Source organism: Pangasianodon hypophthalmus, chromosome 7 (genome assembly GCF_027358585.1).
Source record: "Pangasianodon hypophthalmus isolate fPanHyp1 chromosome 7, fPanHyp1.pri, whole genome shotgun sequence".
Classification (NCBI taxonomy): Eukaryota; Metazoa; Chordata; class Actinopteri; order Siluriformes; family Pangasiidae; genus Pangasianodon; species Pangasianodon hypophthalmus.
Genome location: NC_069716.1, coordinates 28,026,487 through 28,044,707, shown reverse-complemented (window position 1 = coordinate 28,044,707; position 18,221 = coordinate 28,026,487). Strand labels below are relative to the sequence as shown.

The following is an 18,221-nucleotide window of genomic DNA, read 5'->3' as shown; positions in this document are numbered from 1 at the left end:
ACAGCTCCCCGGCTTGAGTCCGGCGGTGGGGTATGTTGCAGTGGGGGTGTGGTTTAGTGATGTTTTGTGAGTGGAGAGGGGTCAAGGAGAAAGAACATGCTGTTGGGTGAATGGGAACACCAGTGTGTGATTAATGAACAAGTGTTTTTGTTTAGTGAGAAGCTGCGAGATAATAAAGGAGGAGAGGAGAGAGCACACAGTTGTATTCAGTGGCACAAGCCTGCCTCCTATTTCCTTATTCTCCTCCAAATCAATGAGAGTAATACATCATGTTAACGTGACACCGCAAAGTATAAATGCTTCTGTCCTGAAGATGTCAGAAAACACACAGCTTTAGCTCTGCCTGTTATAAAGTGCTGACACTGGAGACTCCTTCTATAAAGATTAAGGACTCTTTACAGAAAACTTCACCATATCAGAGACTACATACATTCATATTAATATAAACCTGTGATTTGCAGCTGTACTACTGTCAGAGCTGCTGTTATAAAAGTCATAACTGATTTTCTTTTGTATTGTCTGCAGTTTTACTTTTAAGGTGAATTCGAATAATATGTGATTAAAGGAAAAAGGTTTTGTTTACTTCCTTGTCAGAATCATATCTGTACGAATGAGTGTTCCAGAAACATCTCTAAAATAAAATAAAACGTTACTTTGTTAATGAGTGGGCTGTGTGGTCTTACATGCTTTATTATATTATACAGTGAAATAAGAAATAAGCATGTAGACACTTTTTGTTATTTAATATACCTCCAGTGCGCATATCCACTTCAGATTTACATGGACGCTACCTTTTTGACAATGTCAATAAAACAGTATGCATTCATAAGCACAAACAAATGAAACTGATAGGGGGAAAAGTATTCAGACACTGTATTAAAAATATATACATGCATAGGTTACAGAAAAATTAATCAAGTTCTAGATATAAATTTAGACAAATTATTAACCATCACTCAAATGGAAAAAGCTACAGAGCCACAGCAAATGCCTTAAACATCCCCATCGCTACAACTTGTTAATATTAATATAATATACAAGTGGAAAGTTCATGGAATGACAACTAATCGTCCCCAGACAGGTGAGCAATGCAAGATTTCACGATGCACTCTCAGATTAATGATAAGGAAGGTAAGAGAGAAGCCAACAGTCACTTGAAAAGAGTTGCAGGATGACCTGAAAGCAGCAGGAACGACATTTACACAGACAACAATAAAGCAATGAACTGTACCACAAACATCTTGGGTTCAGCAGTAGGGTTACTTGCTTGCGCTAGCTTCAGTGAACCACTGTTCTTTAAATATGAACACAAAGACAAACCATATTGTAGACACAGTATGCACAAAATGCATCAGAACTGTTATTAGATCTGTCCACAATCACTGAAAGCAATGACAAAATTTGATGATATGGACATTCTGGTGCTTCCGTCATAAAAAATAGCCTTAGCCCTAGCTTTCTGGTGAGGATTACAGGCACAAGAAAAAAAAATACAAAAAATGAAAACAAAAGCTTAAAAATTCCCGATGATAAAAAAAAAAAGTTTAGTTTAAACACTGACACAGTAGAGATTCGATTGTAAACTATCTGGACCAAGAATTTGATGCAGTGTGAAATGTTCTTCACTGTATATTGTACCAGGCTGTTTTCCTGTTCAGAAGCATGACTCTCACACTGGCTCACTGTGTCACTGTGTCACTCGGTATCAATAAATTACAGATTTTGTTTTGTCTTTGTGAATCAGTACTGATGAATAAAGCGACTCCTCATAAAATTGACTTTTTACCTTGTCTAGAACAAAGGTTTCATTGTTCTCCATCCGTTCTCTTATCATCTGTCTTGGCTGAAAATGGCCTTTTATTTAACCTTGGTGGACTTGACATTTCACCCACCGTTGTCTAGACAGGCCCTTCAGTTTCCTCTCATGATGGAAGGATTCCCCAGTGACACAGAAAGCTGATTTTCCTCTCCATTATATCGGTCTTCTAACTTCTCTCTTTCATGTGAAATTAAAATTTAGTCATATGAAAAAAGGTGTGGATTTTCAAGGATCTATTCTGTTGGAAACGTCCTTATCGTGTGACCTGATCTCAGTATTGAAAGAAACGTCAGTTTCAGTTCCGCAACGTCCCCTCCATTATTCAACACTGAGTCATAAAGAGAGAACGTACTGAAGGACGACGTCATGAGACGAGAATCACTCAGCAGGTTAATAAATCAGTGAAGCAGCTCGGGCTCCGGGCCATACACACATCATCGATCGCCGCTCAATAACTACAATAACTACAATACCTGTATTCTCCTCAGAGAGGTGATATACAGTCGAGTGCAAAAGTTTGCACACCCTCAGGTCAAAGATTTACAGCAACAGGACATTTAGCATGTTTGTTACACAGATGTTCCTTCTAGAGATGGCACGATGCTTGATAGTGAGTTTCAGCCGATATCAATAAAATTTCCAATAATTTCTTTCTTTAAAATCTACTAAACTGTAAAATGTTTTTTTTTTCCTACTATTGATCCAGAGTATCAGATTGTTGCCATCTCTAGTTCCTTCATTATCACTAATAACAAAAAAATGTCAAATACTGCATGTTAAAATATTAATAGTGAAAGAAAAAATAAGATAATATGACTTCAGAAGTGATTCTGAATGCAATATTCATCTGTTGTGAGTGTGAACTTTCTTTTCAAGCTCTTTTCCTGTTGATGTGGATTGTTGATTGAGTTGTTTTGGATTGTTTTTCTTGTAGCAGCCACATTTCATTTTTAACAATTACAATTAAACTTTTTTATAGATAAATTGTAAAATACCACAAGACTGCAAGGGCTTTTGTCTTCTTAATTTCAACAGAGAGAGAGAGAGAGAGAGAGAGAGAAAGAGAAATTGTCAGGGAACGACTGTTTATAGCTGCTATAACATAAGTGAGAACAGGAACTTACTTTTTTCCACATTATATGGAACTAGTGCAATATACTCTTGATTAATAAAATAGAAACCATAATTGTAGGTAAATCGTTGCCATACAGGAGAAAAAAAAACACTTAAAGGCTGTTATAGGAAAATAATCATATTGAGGGTGGTAACAGTAACTCTAATTCATCACACCACCCCGTCTTTGATTATTTTCCTCATGACATGACACTGTGTGTTTGTTCTATTTTCATTTTTCATATGTACTAATGAAATGTGATCCTCCCTGAGCACTAGGAGGGGAGATACACTGTATATTCAGTGAGCATGTCAGGGATGAGAGAAAAGGAGTTCCCATCATGCTTTTCTCTCTCTTTCTCTCTGTTTTGGTTCTTCATTCTACCACTAGACCTCATGTTCTTCTGTTTGATTCTCAAAAATGTAATCTCCTGTGGGTCACGTGTCTCTGGGATCTCAGTTTAGCGAGTGGAGTCGGATTGAGGCTCGTGACTCTCTAACAGAAGGTCTGTCCTCCATCTCCAGGTCTGAGCAGATCATTCACTGCTTCATCATCTCTTGGTCTGATGGTATGATATCAGCTGGATGCAGGGCAGCGAGTTCTACAGCAGCGTTTCACAAAGAGCTGCTGCAGTCATGTGGAGGCTGTTCAGATGGAGGCTTTGATTGTGTGATAGAAATGAGATCTGAGCTTCATGGACATCAGGACAGGACACAGGGTCTGGAGGCAGAAGAGGAGTGCTCTTGGGATTCTTTATGGTCTTCTTTAGCACTCTAGCAGGAACAGAACACTATTCATTTCTCTAAATTTGGGTGATATTGTTCTTCGTAAAGGAATTAAATTTATGCCTCGTTTGAGCCTAATAATAAAATCATTTAAAAAAAAAAAAAAGAAATAAAAATAATTAAAATTATAACAAATGCCATTATTTCTGGAGTTTTTTTTTTTTATTATTATTAAATATATTAAATATATATATATATATATATATAAATAAAATAAAATAATATTAAATATTATTATTTTATCTAGCCCTTTTTTATTTTTATTTTATTTATTTATTTTTTTCCCAAATGAACTTAACAGTTTCTCATTGGTTAACAGGTCTGTGCTTTTTTCTTAAATCAAGAATACACTAAAGTTTGGTCAAATTTTTAATCATAGTTAAATAAATAATTAAAAAAAGTTATATTCTCTAGGGAGCCATGCTGGAGTTTAACCGTGTCATGAAAGGCTCTGGTTCGGTGTTTACATAATAATAATAATAATAATAATAATAATAATAATAATAATAATAATAATAATAATAATAATAATAATAATAATAATAATAATCATCGAGCTCCAGTGCTGTGCTGTGGTGATTGTGTCTTTACTGCATTTCACCACAAGATGGCGCTGCTGTGTGTTTGAACACGTTTCCACACTATTGACGCGGAAAAAAGCCACTTCAGGTTGTGTTTATTAATTACAGTGATAAGTTCAATATAAATTTAATTTATTACTTTATTTTAAATAATTATCGCAGGAAACACATTTACCGTGAGTTAATGTGACTAATAATTAATAAATTAATGCAATTCTACCACTAAACACTTTGGAAAAAATGAAATAGGAATGTTTTTGAGGATGCTACTATATTTACTAAAAGAGTGATTTATTATATATTATAGTATTATATTATTATTAATATATTTTTATAATATATTTTTAATATCCACAAGGAGGCAGTGTGTGCACGCAAAAGTTTGCACCCCCATTCTTTCTGGGTGAATAAAGCAACATGCATGTCAAGTTCCCAGTTTATCTACACTAACAAAACCTATATATAATAAATGAAAATCAAACAAACAAACAAAAAAAGATTTAAAAATGAATATGCGTGTATTGTATCCTGCCACAAGACATCAGATTTATCTAGAAATAGTTTGAAAACTATTGAACTATTGAAGGGGGGGATATAAAGTTTTGAAGTGATATCTTGTTTGTATTTTTCACTATTAATATCATATCATGTATTATTTTTACCTTTTTTATTACTTGTGATGATGAAGGAACATCTGTGTAACCTAACACATTATGTCTCTGCTGAAAATCTTTGACCAGAGGGTGTGCAAACTTTTGCATCTGGCTGTATATCACCTCTCTGAGGAGAGCACAGTTATTGTTTTTGCACGAGCAGCGATCAGTGATGTGTGTATGGCCCGGAGCCCGAGCTGTTTCACTGATTTATTAACCTGCTGAGTGATTCTCGTCTCAGTACGTTCTCTCTTTATGAATCAGTGTTGAATAACGGAGGGAACGTCATGCAACTGATGTTTATTTCAATACTGAGGACAGGTCATGTGATACGGATGTTTCTGGAAAGAGCAGATCCTTTATGATGATCTCTGTATCGAGATCCACTCCTTATCTTCATATGACAGAGAGGATCATCAGAACATTTTTGTGTCAAAGGGGTATCTTGAGAGGAATCGTGACAGGAAACTGAAGGACCTGTCTAGACAACAGTGGGTCAAAGGTCAAGTCCACCAAGGGTAAATAAAAGGTCATGGTCAGCCGAGACAGCCGATGAGAGAACGGATGGAGAACAATGAACCATTTGTGGTGGAACAGTTAAAGGTCACTTTCATCAGAACAATCCACGAGGAGTCGCTTTATTCGTCAGTATTGATTCTGCACAGACACGCTGATGATAGAACTTTATTTAACAAAGTCACAAGATAAAAACAAGATATTATCTGTACCTTATTCATACAGAGCGACCACCACGAGCCACTGTGAGAGTCATGCTTATGGACAGGAAACCGCCTGGTACAATATACAGTGAAGAACTTTTTCCACCAATCAAGGAAAGTCCTTTATGATACACTACATCAGTCTGTATATATACATTAATCACACAGCAGGTCAGACACGAGAAACAGACACTATTTACACCGCTCAGTGGAACTTTAACTCACATTCATACGTCACTGAGATAACATTTCACACTGACTTTATGAAAATTGTGAAAAAAAATCATCAGGATTTCTTTAACGAACGAGATTGTGTTTGGTGAGAGTTGTATAAGCTTATATATTCCATAGTGTGTGAGTATTTGTACAGGTGAAAGAAAGGTAAATACAACCAGGGCTGCATCGATACCACTTTTTTCAGAGCTAGAACGAGTACGATGTTTTTTAGTACTCGCCGTTTTCGATACTGATACTGATAACAAAATGAGTAACCTACTCAGTGTTAATCAATCAGGGAGGTCATGGAACATTTTATTTATCTCTGATTATGTTTCTCTGATTTAAACAGCGGCCATGAGAAGTGTGTGTGCATGCTTTTATGCTAGGTTTGTTCTTTCTAATGTTAGCCAGCTGATTTGGACACCTGACCATCACACCCACATGTGCTTGTTGAACATCTCATTCCAGATTTATTCCCTCTTTGCTGTTATAATGAGCTCCACTCTTCTGGGAAGGCTTTCCACTAGATGTTGGAGCGTGACTGTGGGGATTTGTGTTCATTCAGAGCATTACGAGAGCATTAGTGAGGTCAGGCGCCGATATCAGGTGAGGAGGTGAAGGGAAATTGTAATGCTACAGCACACAAAGACGTTCTATACAATTGTGAGTTTCCAGCTTTGTAGTAACAGTCTGGGGAAGCACCACATATGGGGGTGATGATCAGGTGTCCACATACTTTTGGCCATATCGTGTACATTAGTTAGTGTGGATGGAGCAGCGTTACAGCACAGATGAGCTGGTATTGTTTTGCTTCTGTACAGCTGTAAGTAAAGTACATTTTGGTTTTTGTTGTATCCTTGTCGATGACTGATAGTAGTCGATTGTCAAGAACAACATCTTGGAAGAAAACAGCTTAGAGTGAGTCGTCTACAGACATTTATCTCACCTAGTCTTATGTTTAAGATGTTCTTGACAGATTTCTTGTATGTATTGTTGGATGCTGTTTGATATTTTCAGAGCGTAGTTTGCATTCTGCTTTGCTTTGATTGATCATTAATTGTGAATTATGACCAGATCTGTCATTTTGTGTTATTTAACATGACACCATAGAGTAGGCCTATATCACATTGTGTCACCTGGTATCACCTGGTATCTTAGGATTTTGTACAAGTAAATAAGCACGATATTGGTCCGATATCTGACACCAGTAATGGTTTCGATGCATCCCTAAATACAAACAACCATACTTTTCGATTTACAGATTCATCGCATGCCATTTCACATCCAGTGTTCTGCTGAGAGAGTCCCATCCTGCTGTTCTCAGGTCATGATCTGATGATGCTGAACACACAGTCAGACATCAAGCAGCACAGACCAGCACAGAGAACGACGAATAATCCGAGAAATCCTTATCTTTTTCTGATCAGGAGTCGCAGAATCCAGTCTGTTCAGCAAAATATATATGTATATATATAAACAGTATCTATAGACAAGAACTGTTCCTGAATCAGCAATGCACAGAGTACATCACATCAATGCTGCACTACAAATGCTTCATTCAGAACCAGCAGAGTTAATAAAAACCCCGCGAGTAGTGTGCAGATGTTCTTGGACTCCTCTTCACAGTTTTGAATAGCGTCTGCCGGCTCTTCTGTGTGAGAGACGATGTCTTGAGAGCTGCTCTGCGTCTGTCAGTCTCTCGAATCGAGTTCATATCAGCAGCTCTGCGGGATTAAACCTCCTCCTGCTGCAGAGGGCTACACTATCTACAGTGATAAAGACAATCAGACAATCAGCTTCCTCCCTTTACAGTGGTCCCGGACAGCTTTCCTCCCTTCCTCCTCCTCCTGTGTGTGGGTGTGTGTGTGTGTGTATGTGTGTGTATGTGTGTGTGCTCCGTCTCCGCTCTCAGGTGCAGCAGTCCCGGTCCAGCTGGCTCTGAGACGAGATCAGGGAAGGGTAGGGTGTCATCTTGTCGATGTTGACGTAGGTGGTGTTCAGGAGGATGTAGTGCTCTCCACTGAAGCTGGAGAAGATGGCTGAGATGCGTGAGACGAGCTCGGAGAAGGTGGGGCGCCGCTCGGGTTTGGGGTGCCAGCACTCGATCATCACGTTGTAGCTGAGAGGAAAAAGAAAGGACGGACGTTTCACATTCCATTCTGAGCTTATCGTAAATGTAAAGCATGTATAGTAGGGTTGGATGATATGACAGGAATATTATATCATGATTCATAAACTCATAAACTCATACGTACAGTCAGCACTACAGTAGTGTTGCATTAAAAAAACTGTTCAGTGTTTTTTTTACACGTATTGAAATTTATTTGAATTTTTATAATTAAAAAAACATCATTTTTATTTCTAAAAATATGTAACACTGAAAAGGAGAAAAAATGTAAAATCTCTAAAAAAAAAAAAATGTTAACAGCACGTCCTGAAGTGTTTTATTTCTCTTATACAACAGTTATGTCAGAAAGATTTTTTATTTAGTAAAGAACAACACATACTTTTTATCCATTTATAGTTACATTTAATGATGTGGAATGTTCACGAGACAAGTTAGTTCCTCTTCTCTCTTGCATTATAGCAGCTATAAACAGTCATCTCCTCACCAGTCTCGCTTTTTTCTCTCTTTAAAAGTTAATGAAACACAAAAAAAACCCCAAAAACAACGAGAAACCACAAAGCGTAAAAGCGACACTGGAGACTCCTTCCATAATTGTTAAATAAATGTCCCTGTGAATGAACTGTTACTACAGAAACAATAATGTGTTACAATAAGTGCATTAATATTTAATAAACTTTATTATTATTAATAAACTTGTGATTTGCATCTGCACTACTGTCAGAGCTGCTGTTATAGAAAATAAATCAACACCTTCTGATCAATTAGAATCCAGAATTAAGCATTCAGGTAATGAATGAAGGGATAATCTATTGGTCTAGCGCTAAAACTTACTAAACAAGTTGTTTGTTTTGTGCAAAGAATTCACACATTGTCGCTTTGTGGAGCAGTAATCTGCTGAGCAGAGCTAGACGAGGACGAGGAGGAGGAGGAGGAGGAGGAGGACGAGGAGGAGGACGAGGGGGAGAACTATGTTTCTGGTTGACTGGATTAGAAGTCTGTCAGATCATTCTGCAGCTCCAGATGGGAGGAGACGTTTGTTCATATCTGAGACACTGTTATTATAGAGAAAGGTGCTGATCTAGTCTGCCCGTATCTACAGGGTGCTGAGCATGAGTGTATCTGTTACTCACAGTGCCAGTGGTGCCTGCTGTGGGAGTTGTACTGTGTGTGGGGGTGTGTGTGTGTGCGTGTGTGTGTGTGTGTGTGTGTGTGTGAGACCACTCAGAGCTGTGTAGGGAGAGCGAGTTAAGCTCCAGTAGTCATGTGGAACTGAGTTGGCTGAGGCTTCTGATGAGTTGCTACCAGGTCACTGACTCAAATGGCGTTCAACAAAGCCTCTTTGTTTTTGCGCTCTCGTACAAAGCTAATGAGAGCACTGAGGCACGCTTTCCTCCCCCTGGAGTGTGTGTGTGTGTGTGTGCGTGTGTACGTGTGTGTGTTGGCTCACAGGGCATCAGGGCAGAACTCCGGCTGCAACAGTCTTCGTCCTTGCAGGAGGAAAACCGTGATGTCAAAGGAGTTGACGTCGGAGTAGGGCGGGGCTCCTCGGGTCATCAGTTCCCATAGCAACACCCCAAATGACCACTGCGAAGAATAAAGAGAAGAACAAAGTAAAGCTGCAATTCAAATCATCACGTTTGTGGGTGTCTTTGTTTAAAAGATTACACAAATAATAATTCAAGACATAAAATTGCCCATGAAATGGCTTGAGTGCTGTGATTTTGGTCGTTGATGTGTTTCCTTTTGAAACAGGAAGTCAGGGAGCGAGCATGACTGATTTCTCGAGTGATTTTCAACAGCAAATAGCATTTGAGATACGCCACACCTTGCTCCGAATTGAATCCCATCTCAACAGCGGCTTAAAAAAGTGACTAAATAAGATGTCACAAGTTGTGCAGGATTTCTACAGTGACTTTGTCACATTCGATATCTCGAGCACAGACTTCCAGCTACTGCGTTTCGGATTATTTCTGGGCTGTAGCTTGTTTGTTAGCAGCCCGCAGCAGTTCTTTACCACTTCTCCATGGCAATGAGAGCAAACCAACAGGAGAGAGGAAAAAGACTGCTGTTTAACACAATGTGGTAAAAAAATATCAAAAAACGATTTTTTTGTACAACTCTCACACAAACACACAAACTACCAGGCTTTGATACGTCCAAAAGTTCACTTCCCATGTCATACACCCAATTCTGTATATTAAACTGCGTGTTGCAGCATAGACATCATTACAGTCAGTGGCCTCTACATGTTTGAGCCATGATGAAGATTTTGGAGGGGGGATGAGCGCATAAATCCAACCATCTTTGACATATATGCGGTGTATATACTGTATACTGTCTTGTTTGTGTCTACGGTACCAACGGATTTGTGCAAAAGTCTTCATTTCATCGGGGCATTAAAGGGAGTATGTTCTGTACTGAAGTATGTATGAACATAAATCAGTCAGTGCAAATCACATCCTGTGTTTTTTTTTTTTTTCCCCAAGCCACACACTGCTTAGACACCAGTGCATGATTCATGACATACCTCGCAATAGCTGACATGCATGTACACGTGTAAGTGCAGTTTAAGATCTGGGGGAAATATTAAGTTCTGTGTAAATAGTCTAAGCTAGATAAACTACAATTAATAAGCTTTACATTCGTGTATTCGTGTTTGTCGAGGGAAATCTGGGTGCACTCAATAAATTAAACTGAGAGCTCCTAAGTCTTTTGAGGATTATCTTTTTATTGCCCAACCCACTATATCGCTTGTGCACTGATTCATAGATGGATATGTCAGATAAAAGTGAATTAAGTGTACATAATCAGTGAACAGAGTCATTAAAGGGTCAGTGAAGAGTAGTTTTGCTTGTCAGTTCAGCTACATTGCTGCTTCTCACTTCTTCTCTGCTTATCTGTTCACATCTTCTCCGTCTGTAACACGTCATACCTTCATTTCAACTATTATTATATTATTTACTAATAACAATAAGCACAAACTGTCATACAGTTTTATTATTGGTTGTATTATACCACAGTGCTGCTGAAATCTCTATTCTGATTGGTCAGAAGGTGCTGAATAATTTTAAATAACAGCAGCTCTGACAGGTTTATATTAATGTGCTCGTTCTAATGTTATCGTTTCTATGGTAACAGCTCATTTACAGGAACTTGTACAGTGGACACTCCAAATAAACAGATTTAAAAAAATATGTGTAATCGTTGATATGGTGAGGTTTTTTGTGAGGAGACGTTTATTCAACATTTATGGAAGGAGTCTCCAGTGTCAGCGCTTTGTAACAGTCAGTAACAGAGGAGTTTAGACTTAGTGGTTTCTTGGTAACATGACACAGTGCTTTTTTTTTTTTTTTTTGGTCTTATTAACTCGAGAGAGAAAAAAGAGAGGCTGGTGAAGGGTGGACTGTTTTTAGCTGCTATAACATAAGTGAGAAAAGGAAGTAACTTATTTTATTATATGTAACTATAAATGAATGTCATTCTTTAATAGATTATAAACTGTTCATTCATGGCAAATTGCTGTGGAATAAGAGGAATAAAACATGCTGTTATAGGAAAATAAGCAACTTTGGGGTGGTAAAGGTAACTCTACTTCACAGTCTGCTTTGCTTTGATCTTTAATTGTGAATACATCTAGATCACTGTCGTTTCTTGTTGTCTTTTCGTTACTGCAACTGCATACACTAGGCTTACATCACATACACTATATGGCCATAAGTATGTGCACCCCTGACCATCACACCCATATGTGGTTCTTCTCCAAACTGTTGCCACAAAGTTGGAAGCACACAATTGTATAGAACGTCTTTATACACTGTAGCATCACTGGAACTAAGAGGCCCAAACCTGTTCCAGCATGACAATGCCCCTGTGCACAAAGCGAGCTCCATGAAGACATGGTGTGTGAAGGCTGGAGCGGAAGAACTCGAGTGTCCTGCACAGAGCCCTGACCTCAACCCCACTGAACACCTTCGGGATGAACTGGAACACCGACTGAACCCCAGACCTCCTCACCAACATCAGTGCCTGATCTCACTAATGCTCTTGTAGCTGAATGAACACAAATCCCCACAGTTACGCTCCAACATCTAGTGGAAAGCTTCCCAGAAGAGTGGAGCTCATTATAACAGCAAAGGGGGAATAAATCTGGAATGGGATGTTCAACAAGCTCATATGTGTGTGATGGTCAGATGCCATACTGTATCACCTGGAATTGGATGTTGATATCAGGGACATTTTTACAAGGAAACGTACACAATCTTTATCAATGATCAAATGCGTATAGATATATGAGTAAATCACTCACAACATCAGACTTGGTGGTGAACTTGTGAGTCTGCAGGCTTTCTAAAGCCATCCATTTCACAGGCAGCTTGACTCCGCTCTTGTTGTGCACGCTGTAATACTCCTTATCGTACACGTCTCTGGCCAGGCCAAAGTCAGCCACCTTCACTATGTAACTCTCATCCAGCCTACAAGACAGAACACACACACACACACAAAGCAGAATGCGTTATAAAAACACAATACAAACTGTGGTATAACTCTCAGCTAAACTATATTATTGTAATCTACACAATTTCTAAAAGTAAGTGTTTTGTAATAGAATATTAAAACTAAATACATTTAAAACAAAGAAGAAACACAAAATACATGTACAACACATGCAAGCTCAATTACTAACACAATCTTTCAAATGCAGACCTGCTGACCTCAAAGGGGCATAATGTGTGTCGGCAGTGGTGTAGCCAGGAATCAATTTCAGGGAAGGATGAGGAAATAAACTGAGTAAAATCACCATGATCTGTATAATTAAATTGCCAGACATACTCGTATTTTGGGTGGATGCCAGACAGCAGAAACAGCGATGGCACAGATGTGTTATTTAATCATTTAAAGACATCAACCAATCTTATCAATACCATTCCCATAAAATACCTTTATGATAATATCACTGAAAATGATTAAAATAAGATATTAGTAATAAAGGGGAAATATGCTAGTATCTTATAAAAGCAGATCTACAGTTCTTTGTCTCTTACTCCAGTAGTTCATCTATATGCCTGTATGTTCAGAGGTTGTTTTTTAAAACAGAAACAGGAAAAAATACATGTTTCTGATTGGTTAATCCTGTTTCTCACCTTAGCAGCCAGTAGCCAATAAAATCTGATAACAAACTAAGGGACGCTTTCAACTGGATGTTTGTGGCAGTAAAAATATGGAATCTCAATGATGCAGAGTATGTGTGTTATGTTAACCAACCACAAATAAGCATTTGGAAGTGGGGTTCAAATCCAAATCGCTAGTCTAATGTCCCTTATACAAACTGAAATGTTTCCACACAGCTGTTTTCCCCTCTTTCAGTGCACACATAATGAATACACTTAACTGATGTTAACTACATACTCATGAAAGTTGAACATACATCGATAGGCTGCAAGTTCCCTGGTAACGTCATCCTTTAATCTGGGATGTGATTGGTCCAAATCTAACTGAGCTCATATGCATAACACTTCTTCACCTAAATACATAAATACTGAAAAGGTTTGTATTAAATAGAAAAATGGGACTTTGGCAATGTGTTAATACAAACACGAATCAGAGATTTAAAAGGATTTAACAACTTATCACATTTTTTTAGATCAGGGTTACATTTATAACTAACAAATGAAAAGAAAAATCAGAAAAAAGAAAGCAAAAACAAGTCTTAATGTGTCTCTTAAAAGTGGTCAGTGAATCAAACAGTCTGATATCAAGAGGTCAAACAATTATTTATTCAGACAGACAAATTTGAGATAGTTATGAAATATTTTTCTATTTAATATCATTTTTTCTCAGTATTTCTGCATTTAGTTGATTCGGGAAGCTCAGTTAGATTTACACCAATCACGTCTGAGATTAAGGATGACGTGACACAGAACTTTTAGCTGCAGAACCTCTGTGCTATAACCGCTAGTTAACGTTAGTGAGAAACAGAATTGTGGCTATAATTTGGAAGCCTTATTCATATAAAGGGCCAGTGAAATGTTTCTGTTTATTTAGGAGCTTCACCATGGAAAACCAGGCTTGTCAGTACTAACAGCCTAAAGAAGAGCACTCAGGCTGCATGCTCCCTATATTTATTTATTTATTTATTTATTTTTTATAAGAAGCCGAGCTGCTGCTGGACTCGGAGGCGAGTAAATAATGCATTGCAATAAAATATTTATGCTGTAGTTTAATGCGTCCACAGATATGAAGGAAAAAATAAAAAAAACTCTTCCACAGTGTTGCTGAAAGCTTACATGCAGTTCCTGGCTGCGAGATCTCGGTGTACAAACTTCTTGCTGGCGAGATACTCCATGCCTTTAGCCACCTGCAAGCCGAAGCCCATGAGATCCTTCACCGTGGGGTTCTGCTGAGCAAAAAACAATAATCTTTTACTGAGAAAAAAACACACAACTGATTTTTTTGTCACAGACCAGGACTGTGAGAGGTGGCTACGCTGTGTGAACGCTGATGGCCTGGCTGAACGTACGTGACTCTCGTCTCGGATGAAGTTGCGCAGATCTCCGTGCTTCATGTACGGCAGCACCACCAGAGGAGAGCCTTCACTGGGCAGGCAGATTCCCAGCAGAGACAGCACATTGGGATGGCTGAAGTCCTTCATTATGATTCCTTCCTTCAGGAACTGTGACACCTCTTCGATATCTGTGATACCTGCAGTCACGACGCAACACAACTTTAAATTGTTTTGGCTCTAAGATGTAGAAAAGCACAACAGTACGTGTATTTTAGTATTCTCTTTAAACATAAGGTAATTATTAGAACAGAAATGATAAAATAATCTGAGGGTTTATGGCACAAATCTAATTCATGTACAAATTTAGCATTCATCCAAACATTTAAGGAATAAAACACTGTTATATGAAAATAATAAATAAACAGAGAGGGCCAATACCACAAAAAACAGCACGTCTCCAAGTGGTTTATTCTTATGCCACAGCAATTTTCCAATGATTACGTCATTTTTATTTATAACACCTGGCATACCTATTAAACATTTATAGTTATATTTAATGTTGTGGAATGCACACAAAGTAGTTATCTCCCATCATTCCTTCACCAGCCTCTCTTTTTCCTTCTCTTGAAGTTTATACGACAAAACAACACATCTTATCCTATTACAGAGAAGCTACAAAGCGTAAACTCCTCTGTCCTGAAGATGCTAGAACACGTAGCTTTACCTCTGACTCTTACAAAGCATTGACACTGGAGACTCCTTCCATAAATATTAAACTTCTTCTTACAGAAATCGTCAGCATATCAATTCCGTTTATGTGAAGTGCTCACAAAGCAACTTCAAGGCTCTGTGTAGAAGGTTTTCCTATCAGAAAGGGTTGCCAGGCTTTTCTGGAAGCTAAGAACCATTGATTATCCAATGAACCCTTAAAGAGCCATTTTTCTAATGTATTAATTGGATTATTGTGTGGCACAAACTTTAAATTATTGGTCAGTATTGTCTTCCTAATACCTAGAACCTTAAGCTAAACTGAACTGGTGCATTTGTCAAGGTTTATTGGAAAATTGAGGGCTCTTAGCCTCCTGAAAAAGGTCAACATGGAACCATTTCTTATAGAGAAACACTCTATTGTAGGATTCTACATAGGGTTCTACTAACGTTTAAGGGTTCTCCTAGAGAGAACACTGAAGGACACTTAGAGGTTCTACATTTTCGAGGCAACAGTCATTCAACAGAAAGTTCATTAAAAAAAAAAAGACTCAAGTCTCAGAGTGTCATTTGAATAGAAATGCGCGTATTATTTAGAGGGTTAAATGTCTGTTTGCTACTATATACTCATGATGAACTAACCTCCATCATCCACTAACCACTTTTTTCTACAAAACCATCAGCTGAACTACATTCACTCGAAATGCCTTCAGTGCTCACACACAGCTCGATACGTCACCCTGGAGAGAAGCTGTTTCAGAGATGAGACTTAATCTAGTGTAACATGAGCCAGCCATTACTGGATGCACTCTGAGTCTCTCTCCGGGGCTGCCCCTTTCCCCCGTCTCCTCTTTAATCTAGTTTGTAGAGCTTTCACATTTAGAGAAGATTAAACAGCTGTTTAGTGTTTCAGTGGAAGCAGAAAACGGCAGAGCGGAAAGGAGAGAGAGCACAAAGAGCAGGAACGGCGTTCACACAGCAGATCAGGTGTAGGGCTGGATTCATGTTTGAGGAATCAGAGCTTCAGAGCCACATGTGCTACATCTGAACACCTGGAATTTCTAATACAATACATAAATGTATCATTCATTCCATTACAGACTGGATAAAACCTTCAGAATGCTACAAAAATTATCATCATGCTATACATTAGGAGTCTCTTAACTAACATTAATTAACATTTTATTAGATGTTTATTGAATATTTATGGAAGGAGTCTCCAGTGTCAGTGCTCAGAGCTTAGAATTTATGCTTTGTGGTTTTATTAACTTCAAGAGAGAGAAAAAAGAGAGGCTGGTGAGGGAACGACTGTTTATAGCTGCTATAACATAAGTGAGAACAGGAGCTAACTAATTTCACAGACATTCCACAACATTATAAATGTATTTTTAAATGGAAAAAACATACGACATGTTGTTCATTAATGAATAAAAATTGTAATAGTTTGCAAATTTCTGGCATAAGATGAATAAAATACTTTGAGACGTGCTATTAATAAAAAAAAATAAAAATCAACTTTGATATAGTAAGAGTAACTTCGATTCATCACACCACACTGTTGATTTTTTTCCCTCTAACAGCACAAATGTTATTCCTTACTTGAGAAACGAAAACTTAGCATTAATAAACCATAAGTAACCTTAACAAAGTAAGTACATGCTAATTCACGTTTGTTTGAATTTTAATGAAATACACCTGCTTTGACTAGCAGTTCAATCCATGACTCAAATAATTCCACATAAATTAGCAACAATTTCATTACATCATGTTGCACAATTTACCGAACATCAATTAACACAAGTGTGAGTTACTTTGTTAATGCTATTGATGGAATATAAATGGTTAAGTTCATGGTTGGTTTGTGTTAACTAATGCTGTAACTCATGTCTGTTAAGTGAAGCTGAATGAAAAGCATTGCCAAAATTATGATAGAGGTAAAACCTGATATCGCATTTATCAGCAATGAAACTCAGACCGTATATACAAAATAAATGTGTCATGAGAATTCAGTCGCGGCTCTGCTCCGCTGAAATCGGCTTGATGGTGAAAACAAATGGTGGTGAGGAGGAACAAGCTCGGTGAACAGGTCATAAATCTCAGAAGGTCTCAGAACGACATGTTACGTGATTAGAGGCAACTCTAATGTGATATGGCCACTAGACGGATCATTCGTCATCGTTATTATCATCTTAATGCTCACACAGACATCCTAAAAGAGACCTGTAATAGATTACCCTCACATCACATCGCTCAGTGAACACGAGAGACAGAAAGAGATAACAGGATCTCAAGCAGAGGATTAAAAAGGACACGTGGATGAAACGATTTGCATCTACATTCTGTTACAAAAATCTTTACTAGTTTAGAGAAAAGTTCAGGTTACAGAGTTACCTCTGACCATTACGGAGCGCTGACACTGGAGACTCCTTCCACAAATGTTAAACAAACATCTCCTAACGGGAAACTTCACCATATCGACCATTAAACACATTCTTTAATCTGTTTATGCAGACTGTCTGCTTTACAAGTCTCTGTGAACGAGCTGTTACCATAGAAACGATAACGTATTAGAAGGAGTGCTTATATTAATATAAAGCAGAGCTGCTGTTCTCGAAAGTTAATCACCACTTTCTGACCATTAAGTATCCAGTGCTGTGGCATCTTACAGTTGTGAACATCTGTATAAACTCTCCATGTGGTGTAATTTACTGTTAAAGAGGACACACTTGTATGTTGTCATACACACACTCACGGTTTAGAGACTTGACTGCGCAGTGCTGTTTCTGGCCGTCTGGCTCTAGCAGAGTCCCGTGGAAAACACAGCCGAAGTGTCCTGCCGTTCACAAAGAGGGGAAGACAACAAGTAAGCCTTAGTGCATCAATCTATCAGAGGTCCTGCACCGTGTTTACGGCCGTTTATTTCATTCAGCTTTTCACGGTGCTGAACAATGAGGAATCCCCAAAGCTGCCTGCAGTGCGGACAGCGCAACAAT

At 38.2% G+C, this 18,221-nt stretch overlaps 1 protein-coding gene across 2 annotated transcripts in view; it reads right to left on the bottom strand.

Annotated features, from left to right (window-relative positions):
• Positions 1–5,622: 5,622 nt before the first annotated feature.
• Positions 5,623–18,221, bottom strand: part of met (MET proto-oncogene, receptor tyrosine kinase) — a 58,878-nt gene continuing 46,279 nt past the window's right edge. For both annotated transcript variants that reach the window (XM_026946633.3, XM_026946634.3), the window contains 6 exons: positions 17,981–18,061; positions 14,536–14,717; positions 14,303–14,412; positions 12,325–12,490; positions 9,466–9,602; positions 5,623–8,009 (listed from right to left, as the gene is read on the bottom strand). In XM_026946633.3, coding sequence (XP_026802434.3) covers positions 7,799–8,009; positions 9,466–9,602; positions 12,325–12,490; positions 14,303–14,412; positions 14,536–14,717; positions 17,981–18,061 — 887 coding nt within the window. In that variant the 3' untranslated portion in view covers positions 5,623–7,798. The remainder of the gene's footprint in view (positions 8,010–9,465; positions 9,603–12,324; positions 12,491–14,302; positions 14,413–14,535; positions 14,718–17,980; positions 18,062–18,221) is intronic.